Raw genomic sequence first — 10,662 nt, 5'->3', positions numbered from 1 at the left:
TACCCCTAGTGGTGGGAATGGGATAGTAATTTAACTAGGAAAGTCAGTTAAGAACAAATTCTTATTTACAATGATGGCCTACTCCAGCCAAACCCGGACGACACTGGGCCAATCGTGCGCTGTCCTATGGAACTCCCAATCACGGCCGGATGTTATACAGCCTGGAATTGAACCAGGTACTGTAGTGACGCCTCTTGCACAGACCAACTGGCAGGTGTCTTCCCTGACATTTTCAACATGTCCCTGATTGAGTCTGTAATACCAACATGTTTCAAGCAGACCACCATAGTCCCTGTGCCCAAGAACACGAAGGCAACCTGCCTAAATGACTACAAACCCGTAGCACTCACGTCCGTAGCCATGAAGTGCTTTGAAAGGCTGGTAATGGCTCACATCAACACCATATTCCCAGAAACCCTAGACCCACCCCAATTTGCATACCGCCCAAACAGATCCACAGATGATGCAATCTCTATTGCACTCCACACTGCCCTTTCCCACCTGGACAAAAGGAACACCTATGTGAGAATGCTATTCATTGACTACAGCTCAGCGTTTAACACCATAGTACCCTCAAAGCTCATCACTAAGCTAAGGATCCTGGGACTAAACACCTCCCTCTGCAACTGGATCCTGGACTTTCAGACGCCCCCCCCCCCCAGGTGGTGAGGGTAGGTAGCAACACATCTGCCACGCTGATCCTCAACACTGGAGCCCCCCAGGGGTGCGTACTCAGTCCCCTCCTATACTCCCTGTTTACCCACGACTGCATGGCCAGGCACGACTCCAACACCATCATTAAGTTTGCAGACGACACAACAGTGGTGGGCCTGATCACCGACAACGACGGAACAGCCTATAGGGAGGAGATCAGAGACCTGGCCGGATGGTGCCAGATTAACAACCTATCCCTCAACGTAACCAAGACTAAGGAGATTATTGTGGGCTACAGGAAAAGGAGGACCGAGTACGCCCCCATTCTCATCGACGGGGCTATAGTCGAGCAGGTTGAGAGCTTCAAGTACCTTGGTGTCCACATCAACAAACTAGAATGGTCCAAACACACTAAGACAATCATGAAGAGGGCACGACAAATCCTATTCCCCCTCAGGAAACTAAAAAGATTTGGCACGGGTCCTCAGATCCTCAAAAGGTTCTACAGCTGCAACATCGAGAGCATCCTGACTGGTTGCATCACTGCCTGGTAAGGCAATTACTCGGCCTCCGACTGCAAGGCACTACAGAGGGTAGTGCGTACGGCCCAGTTCATCACTGTGGCTAAGCTGCCTGCCATCCAGGACCTCTACACCAGGCGGTGTCAGATGAAGGCCCTAAAAATTGTCAAAGACCCCAGCCACCCCAGTCATAGACTGTTCTCTCTACTACCGCATGGCAAGCGGTACGGGAGTGCCAAGTCTAGGACAAAAAGGCTTCTCAACAGTTTTTACCCCCAAGCCATATGACTCCTGAACAGGTAATCAAATGGCTATCCAGACTATTTGCATTGTGCCCCCCCCTCCCCCGTAAGTAATCATTTCATTGTAAGTTCTACTCCTGTTGTATTCGGCGCATGTGACAAATAAACTTTGATTTGATTAGACCGCTGCGACACTCGGGAGCCCAAACACTAGTCTTGCTCCTTCATAAAGCATTATGGAACACGCTAACAGAAACAAAACTGGACACACAAGTTTAAAAATATGTTGACTTCTCACCCTTTTAATTCAACAGAATATTGCTGCTGGTGGTCATTTTATTCACAATATCAACACTGTGCCCTGCAAAATGCAGACTCCAATACAGTGCCCAAGCTGCCATTCTTCCTCAAGAGTTAGTGATTCAACATGTCTGGGTCATGTTCATTTGGGCACACCGTACCAAAACGTTTTGCAAAAGAAAATTTGCACTTGTTGGACAAGTCCAGGTAGTCCCTCCCTGTTCCAGTCTGTTAGTCCCTTATGAACATGACCCTGAGGTTAACCTTAACAACCATAAATTGCCATCTTACTCATGACTTCAACCATAGCTTATTCCAGTGCAACCTTAAAACTCACTCTGAATAGGAGTTTTTCCATGACCAGGGACCATAGTTAGGGGTTGCAAAATTCCAGGAACTTTCAATAAATTCCCTGGTTTTCCAGAAATTTGTGTTGGAGGATTCTGGATTTCCTGCTTATTCCCTCCTGATTCTGGGAATCCTCCAACCGGTATTTCAGGGAAACCAGGGAATTTATTGAAAGTTCCTGGAATTTTGCAACCAGCCCCGTTTAAAACCTATAACTATGGCCAAAAGATTTTCCTTGAGCAGGGAAAACTCCTGTCCCCAATGACCATCAGAAGGCGATCTAACTGGCGGGAGGTCAGGACATCCCATCAGAAGGCGATCTAATTGGCGGGAGGTCAGGACATCCCATCAGAAGGTGATCTAACTGGCGGGAGGTCAGGACATCCCATCAGAAGGTGATCTAACTGGCGGGAGGTCAGGACATCCCATCAGAAGGTGATCTAACTGGCGGGAGGTCAGGACATCCCATCAGAAGGTGATCTAACTGGCGGGAGGTCAGGACATCCCATCAGAAGGTGATCTAACTGGCGGGAGGTCAGGACATCCCATCAGAAGGCGATCTAATTGGCGGGAGGTCAGGACATCCCATCAGAAGGTGATCTAACTGGCGGGAGGTCAGGACATCCCATCAGAAGGCGATCTAACTGGCGGGAGGTCAGGACATCCCATCAGAAGGTGATCTAACTGGCGGGAGGTCAGGACATCCCTTATTGGAACGTTATTCAAAACAATTGAACAATAAAAAACAAAAACATACAATGTAGAAGACCGTGTCACAGATCAAGGAAAACTAAAACTTCTAACACCGTTCGTCTCTCGTGCAACAGGTTGAGTTAAACAGACTAGTGTTATGTGATGTTTGCAGTAGGTAACTTCCCACTGTAGATATACCCGTGGCTATGTTAACTAGCGTTCCACAATCACGGAAGTCTTCCGCTGTGCAACCACTCATACAGACACGCACGTTTATCATCACTTGTGGGGACACATTCTAAACACTGTACAGTCACACACACGGAAAACAAAAATATAATTCACAGAACATAAAATCAAAACCAAAGCTCAAAATGTATGAAGACCAAGAAACTTAGGTGATGGGAATGTTCCAAATGAAGGAGAAATCAAACTACCAAGCAATTAAAAGCAAAACCTCCCACTCTTAATCATTTTACCATTCATGTAATTAATTGTAATCTTTATAAATAAATGTTAATTTCAGTAAATGCAGTATTAGTAGTGTAGGACTAGAAGTAAGTCACTTGAATAGCCAGTTTGGCTGTGGTAAATAAAATAAAAAAAGGGGAAAGTGCGATTTCATTGGGTGAGTGATGAGCATTTCTGGAAGTAAATCTGGCTTTCATGGTTCAGAGTTCAAATCTCCCAAGTTCATGTTTTTATTGACAGATGACGGAAAAAACAAGGGAAGATTTCAGGGAACCAAAATGAAAGACAACTAGAAATCCATCCCATTATTCAGCTCACAGGTAAAGCAATAGTTTCTCTTCGCATATTTATTGAAACAAGTGGTGAGTTGGTGGATGGGGAAAGGGGAGGGACAGGGAAAGGACTGCCAGCACAATCCCTTCAGAACAAAAAATATAGATATAATAAAATTCAGAAAAATGGCCGGACTCTGTTGACTGGTTGGGTTAAGTGGTAGTAGCCTTTCTTTATTCTCGCTCTTTATGAGTCTCAGCCGAGCCGCTCACTGTGTCTGGAGAGAAAGAACAGGGTAAGAGTACCGAGTCAGAACCACAACAACCAGTAACATCTTCAGCCTGGATGACAAAAACAGACTGCAACCCAGGACAGTACACCTCAGGACAGAACGCACACACCTAGGCAATATACAAAACACAACTTGTTAGACATACACATCTGAGTGCTCTCACAGTACACACAGAGTGTAACTTTACCTGCTGGCCTTGCTGAGGGGTGGCAGGCTGTCCTGGAGCCTGTCCTGTTTGGCCGTAGTAAGCAGACTGCTGCCTGTAGTACTCTGCCCAGGCTGCACTGTAGTCCTGCTGGCCTCCACCTGGGGCTGCTGGGGCACCTGCTACTCCTGGCCCTGCTGCAGAGCCTCCTGCCTGGGCTGGGGGAGCAGAGAAGAGGGGGTATTTTGGATGAAGAAGAGATATGCTATGATCGACAAGGTTAACATGAAAGATTCATGTTCTTACAGCACTGGTTCACTTCAAAATTAAAGTTTGTCAGATGATTTTAGACCTTGAAAGTAATCTAAAGTCAAGCGTAGTCAACAGCCCACAACAGTAGACAGCTATACGCCTCGATACAAAATTAAATGGGAAAGATAGACACTGTCTAAAATGACAAAATTAGACAGTGCCCATCTTTCCTATTCTAAGAGGGAAACAACTGCCGTCTTTCCTCCTGTGGTGTTATTCTAGTAACTATAGTAGACCAGTGGTCTCACCAACACCCATCTTCTTGTAGTACTCCTCCCAGGCCTTGGTGTAGTCAGGCTGGCCCCCAGGGGTCTGGCTGGCCTGGGGCTGGTCTCCAGGTGCTGGGCCACCAGCGGTGGGGTTGGTGGGGGGCTGGCCGGGCCCTGCTCCCCCTGGCTGCCCTCCCTGGTAGTACTGGCCATAATAGGCTGCCCAGGCTGCGTTAGGGTCCGCGGCACCGGCTGCCTTGCCTAAAAAAGATGGCAGTTGGAGGTGAGGTCCTCATAGGGCTGAGCGTGCCCTGCTACCTGCCTGTGCTTAGAAACCAGGGGGCAGAGAGAGATAGGGTGAGTTATTATCAATAGCCAACACAGAAAGACATTCTCCCATCACAGATGATTTTGATAATAGTTGCAGGGTTATGTACCACTAAAAGCTAGCCTGGCCCCAGTTTGTGCTGTACTCCTATGGACATTGTGACAGCAGACAATGGAGTTGGCAAGACAGCAGAAACATATCTGGGACCAGGCTAACTAAAGCCTGCTCTCTGTTGTAACCACTGTTTTGAAATGACAAGGAGATAAAACTATATGGTAGGAAAGCCCAAAAGAGACCACTGGTAGGCTGGGTGGAGTTGACTCCATATTGCTTTCCCTTTCTCAGTCTTTTCAAATAAGTGATTACAGCGAGAGAAAACATTGGGAGGCCATTGAAAGTTATAGTTCCAATGTAACCATTTCCTGTCCACAGTGAGGGTCTGAAAGGTCAATGTTGCAGGTCACTCACTGGGGTCGTGGGGTGCTTGGGGCTGCCACTGCTGGTAGGTGTTGCCCCAGCCCTGTGGGGGATAACCATGAAGACCTCCACTTGGGGGGGATAGAGAAAACCCAGTTACTACTCAGTAGACTTCCATTGGTCCAATCAATGATTGTATCGTTGTAATGTAACATTTTAGCCAGTAGAGGCTTGTAAAAGCCAGAGTTTGTGATGACTACATTTCCAGTCTCCACTCACTGTGGTCCAGGGGCTCCTGGGGGTCCTGGGTTATAGGGATCAGGATTATAGGGACCCATGGGGCCTGGTCCACCAGGACCTGGACAAACAGGACAGAGGGGACCCTGGAAAGCACAACCAGTTAGATGCATGGACATTATGTTCACATCTATGGTGAAACGACTGAAAGCAAATTAATCGCCAGTTTGACTCCATTGATTGTGCGTTGAAGCAATCATGTCCATTTCCCCAAATGAGTTTTCCAACACCACAAACCCATCCATCCATCCTTCCACCCTTTCCTCCTTACCCTGAGCAGGAACCCTGCATACCTCGATCTTGTCCTCGATGAGCTGCTTGGCGTGATCTATCTGCTGCGGAGAGCCTCGAATGACAAAGAGCTTGAAGTTAGGGTCCCCGTTGGGGGGCAGCTGGCGGGAGATCTCCACAAAGGCCCCAGTCTGCTGGTTGATGGCCTTGATGTTCTCCCCGCCCCGTCCGATCACCAGGCCACACTTGTGGGCCGGAATGGAGAAAGTCATCTCCCCTCCTCCACAACCAGGGGGACCCCAGCTCCCCTGGCCCCCTCGGCTGCGGCCCCTGCCGCCACCACTCGGGGACATGCCTGGAGGCCCGGGAGGACCCTGAGAAGGAAGGAGGGTGGAAGAGAGAGAGAAAGAGGGTCTTAATACAATTTATATTTAAGTCCTGGTCCTGGACGTCAGAAAGTCAGAGTTTGTTTAAGATGATGATATTTACCTCCTAATAACAGTAATGTACTGTATGGGGAATTGTGGGAATGCTCTAACACTAGGACTATCATTTGTCTAGGTTATGGAGTCCATTTGTTTACATTGTTCCAGTGGTTCACTAAATGCGTTGAGTGTTGTATGTTCCACAAGGCACGGAATCATGGCAGCTCCAATACACTTGTATGTAAACAGTTCCAAGCTAGCGTGTGAGCAGTGGCTGTTTTTCAGATACTCTACGTGCGTGTGTGAGGTATGTACCTCCTGTCCTCCCTCCTCTCTGACCCTGATGCTCTGCAGTAGCTCCTGGATGATCTGGGCAGCATTGTCACAGCAGTCTGGTGGGCCCATGATGTGGGCCATCTTATCTGGACCTGTGCCATCATCTACAAAGACAGGACATTTCCTCTGAGTCTTGTGCAACACCACATACAGAATGTAAAGCTTGTTAGTTGACACCACAGAACTTGTGGTTAAACTGTGTAAATTAGTTGAGTAGCAGTAGTTCATATGACATGACTATGAAACGTTATATACCTGGTTTAAGTTATATACCTGGTTTAAACTGTATCCTAACTCCTGCGTCGTTCTGAATCTTCTTGATCATCTCCCCGTTGCGACCAATCACCACCCCGACAGAGTGTCGCGGCACTGGAACCTAGCCAATCAGAGAGCAGGTTAGACAGTGCCAAATAGATTAGATTGATAGCTAAAGGAAGGTGCTCACTCTCTTACGAATAAAACATCAGACCTGTGATGGGGAATGTGAGTCCCTCTCCACACACACACACACACACACACACACACACACACACACACACACACACACACACACACACACACACACACACACAGCCCTCTGACTTACGTCCATGGCTCTTCCACCTCCCCCCATGCGGGAGCCGTACTCGTTCCTGTCTCCGAAGCCAGGCTGATCCCTCTCCCTCAGTATCTCCTGCACCAACTCCATGGCTTGCTGTGCAGACCCACAGGACAGATATTCAAACTCAAACAACTTTATTAAGTCTCCTTAGGGAGAACAGCTATTAGCACATTAAAAGTTGCTACCAAATCCCCCATCTGCAGAGCTGCAGTACAGCATGCCAATTCAATGTGGGATACAGATTGTAGCAAGGCCTTGTGTTACCTCCACTTTGTATGGCTCCCCGATGATGCGCAGGGGCTTGTCCATGTTGGGTCCCTGAGACGCGTCCTGAATCAGGATCATCTTCACTCCTGCTCGCTCCTGTCAACGCCGCAGACAGACAGCATGGTCAGCTCTGCTCAACCTACTGATGGCAATGATTCACAACACTCACATGGTCCATGAAATACTTGTGTAATGAGATACGAGAATTTCCTGCTTATATTTCTTTCATGCTTGCTCTGTAGATTTAACAACCAAAAAAGTAATTTGCATGACTGCACACATCAGCCTGTTTGCGATGAAACTGTCAACATCTCAAAACACACGCCTCAATGTGTTGTGGAACACTTCTCTGGCTACTGGTGAGGCCGACTGACTGTCTGTATATACCTGTAGCTGTTTGATAGTCTCCCCTCCCTTGCCGATGATGAGGCCAGCCTTGCCTGCGGGAATCATCATCTCCTGCCCTGAGCCACTCTGTCCATTGGTCGCCTCGTGGAAGGATGAGGGGGGCGTGCCCCTCCCCCGAGACACAATCTCATCCAATAAAATCTTGGCTTTCCTAGTCAGAATGGAAGAGAGAGGGGGGTGGGTCAACTCAACTGATGAGTGCAATAGCACACATTAATAGTGGAACTACGAGATATGCCATACATAAAGATAGAGCTGTGTAAATTCAGTGGCTAGAGGTGAACAGCATCTTGTGATAACAATACAAAAATATCACAATTAGCTAGTAGGATCTCACTTACTGTACGGAGTCTGGGGACCCTGTGAGAGAGACACTCCTCTCTGGTAAACCTCCACTGTCTGAAAACAACCAACAGTCAATAACACACACACGCGCACACACACAACCATAAAAACAGATGAAGAGTTCAACTATAGCTCTGCTCCTAACCATTGACTATAAAGGCCACACTTTCCACAGTCCCTCACCTGGGGCTATCTGAACCATTGACTATAAAGGCCACACTTTCCACAGTCCCTCACCTGGGGCTATCTGAACCATTGACTATAAAGGCCACACTTTCCACAGTCCCTTACCTGGGGCTATCTGAACCTTGCAGCCTGATTCCTGCTGGATCTTGTTGATCTGTTCTCCGCCCCGGCCAATGACTGGAGGAGAGGAAGAGAGGAGAGTTGTAATTTTTATTGATTATGATGTTCATGATGTGTCCAGTAATGTTCAAATTCAACACATGAACACGAAAAAAATAATCCAAATCAAATGTATTTGTCACATACACATGGTTAGGAGATATTAATGCGAATGTAGCTAAATGCTTGTGCTTCTAGTTCCGACCATGCAGTAATATCTAACAAGTAATCTAATCTAACAATTTCACAACAACTACCTTATACACACACACAAGTGTAAAGGAATGAATAAGAATATATCAATGAGCGATGGCCGAACGGCATAGGCAAGGTGCAGTAGATGGTAGAGTACAGTATATACATATGAGATGAGTAATGTAGGGTATGTAAACATTATATAAAGTGGCATTTGGAGAAAGTGCACTTACTGAGTCCCACCATTCCATCAGGAACACTGTACTCCTCTGAGGTGGTTGTGAGCCTGGCACTGTGGGAGAGAGAAGCAAAGCACAACAGTTCGTTATCCAAATCGTCAACATATTGTCACCATTAATCTTCTGCTGAAGAACTAATTCCAATCCCCAATTCTATTTCACTTCATTTTAGAGACCTACTTGGATTGTTATGGATTAAATGATGCTAATGACTTGCCTCTGCTGGGCCAGTGCTGCCAGTTGGGCTCCGATAGCTGTAAAAGGAAAGAGAGAAAGAAAGAGAGATATATAGAGAGAGAACAGGGCTCAGATTACTGACACACTGCAAAATGAGGACAAGACAAACACAGGTGATGCTCACAGTGACAGACCAGGGGAGAGGGGCAGGACAGTACAGACACCGACCAGGGAAGAGTGGTGAAACAGTACTGACACAGACCAGGGGAGAGGGGCCGGACAGTACAGACACCGACCAGGGGAGAGGGGCCGGACAGTACAGACACCGACCAGGGGAGAGGACAGTACAGACAGACCAGGGGAGACAGTTGACATTCATGTAAGACATGGAGCAGGATTAGTAGGTAGTAGGAGACACGAGGAAGAGTAACTTACAGAGAGCTGTGGCTGAGTCCACGTCACTCTGTGGAGCCATTTTCTTGCTCTCAGGTTGATCTGTGGGAAGAAAAAAAAACAAGTAAACAAAGGTTGAATCTGATCTCACAATAATCTGTGTGCACACACTCCAGTTATCAGACGTTCACATTGGCAGTGGCCCTTTCACAGTCCCCAGTAGTGTGTGTGTGTGTGTGTACCTGGGTCCTCCAACTGTCGTTTCTGTGCTGTGAAGGGAAAGACGTCTGGTGCATTGATGTTGTTCATAGGGGCTACCCCTGCACATTCACCAATCTTGGCAGCAATCTGATGCACAAAAGTTGAATGAAGTCACTTGAACACATAACAGATATTCAAAGAGCATATCATGACATGATGAGAATGTCTGATTTATTTGTGCTAGTCCTGGGTATTAACTAACGTTGATCAGCAACTTCAAATATTACATGAGATGCTAATTGTTTGTGAGCTGAATGATGTCAATCAAATGATGTCAAGGATATATACTTTGTTGGGAATGCACTCAAAAACACAGACACGCTGAGGGCTCGGAGCCCGCTTGTCTGTCATCAGGACTTTGTCTTTGCATGCAGCAGAAGCAGCCAGCTCTCAATAGCACAACAACATTGGGAGACGGCTAACTCACCTTGCATGCATTGGTAACAACATCATAACGGTATTTCTGCAGTGGCACGTCAACTGGGTCTTCAAATTCACTTGACTTATAACGTTAACTAGGTAGCTATAATAATCATAACTGGCAACCGTATTGATTGCTCGCCAAACATAGTCAGCCAGCTTTGCAAGCTAACAACCACGAAACAAGACAATAGTCACATTTTCTTCACCCCTTCCCAGTGGCGCTCACGCGCATTGCTACAATGCCTCCCGCTTCTGTCTCACCTGCCGGGCCCGTTGTACCGCGTCTGCAAAGGCATCTTTTTTTATTCCACCACCGTTACCGATAGCTAGATGTCCGCCGAGAGGAGCTCCAGCCCCGGGTGCCGGTACCGAGCTGTACTCCGACATGTTTGCGGAGGGGAGATAGAAGAAAATACGAAAGTTAAAGTGGTGTTTAGGCCAGGTCAGACTGCGCAGGAGCGGGAAGTTAGACGATCAAATATTCCGGGAGGGGAAAGCAACCGGAGATGGAGCA

At 47.3% G+C, this 10,662-nt stretch overlaps 1 protein-coding gene across 3 annotated transcripts; it reads right to left on the bottom strand.

The window, feature by feature from the left end:
- Nucleotides 1-1,699: 1,699 nt before the first annotated feature.
- LOC129847185 (far upstream element-binding protein 2-like) lies at nucleotides 1,700-10,626 on the bottom strand. 3 transcript variants are annotated; one of them, XM_055914994.1, is made up of 18 exons: nucleotides 10,410-10,626; nucleotides 9,707-9,812; nucleotides 9,507-9,566; nucleotides 9,112-9,148; nucleotides 8,889-8,947; nucleotides 8,407-8,478; nucleotides 8,112-8,169; nucleotides 7,750-7,921; nucleotides 7,360-7,458; nucleotides 7,081-7,188; nucleotides 6,768-6,870; nucleotides 6,474-6,598; nucleotides 5,796-6,107; nucleotides 5,485-5,588; nucleotides 5,257-5,336; nucleotides 4,500-4,721; nucleotides 3,982-4,157; nucleotides 1,700-3,779 (listed from the first exon to the last, which is right to left on the bottom strand). In XM_055914994.1, exons 1-18 carry the CDS (start codon nucleotides 10,533-10,535, stop codon nucleotides 3,771-3,773), a joined length of 2,028 nt encoding a protein of 675 aa, XP_055770969.1. In that variant the 5' UTR covers nucleotides 10,536-10,626; the 3' UTR covers nucleotides 1,700-3,770. The 3 variants fall into 3 exon arrangements, with proteins under 3 accessions (XP_055770969.1, XP_055770971.1, XP_055770970.1); XM_055914996.1 differs by lacking the exons at nucleotides 1,700-3,779; nucleotides 3,982-4,157 and having other exon boundaries at nucleotides 4,692-4,782; nucleotides 10,410-10,625; XM_055914995.1 differs by lacking the exons at nucleotides 1,700-3,779; nucleotides 3,982-4,157 and having other exon boundaries at nucleotides 4,697-4,787; nucleotides 10,410-10,625.
- Between the last annotated feature and the right edge of the window lie 36 nt (nucleotides 10,627-10,662).

This window comes from Salvelinus fontinalis, unplaced genomic scaffold (assembly GCF_029448725.1).
Source record: "Salvelinus fontinalis isolate EN_2023a unplaced genomic scaffold, ASM2944872v1 scaffold_0752, whole genome shotgun sequence".
Taxonomy (NCBI): domain Eukaryota; kingdom Metazoa; phylum Chordata; class Actinopteri; order Salmoniformes; family Salmonidae; genus Salvelinus; species Salvelinus fontinalis.
This window is presented reverse-complemented; position numbering and strand designations above follow the sequence as displayed.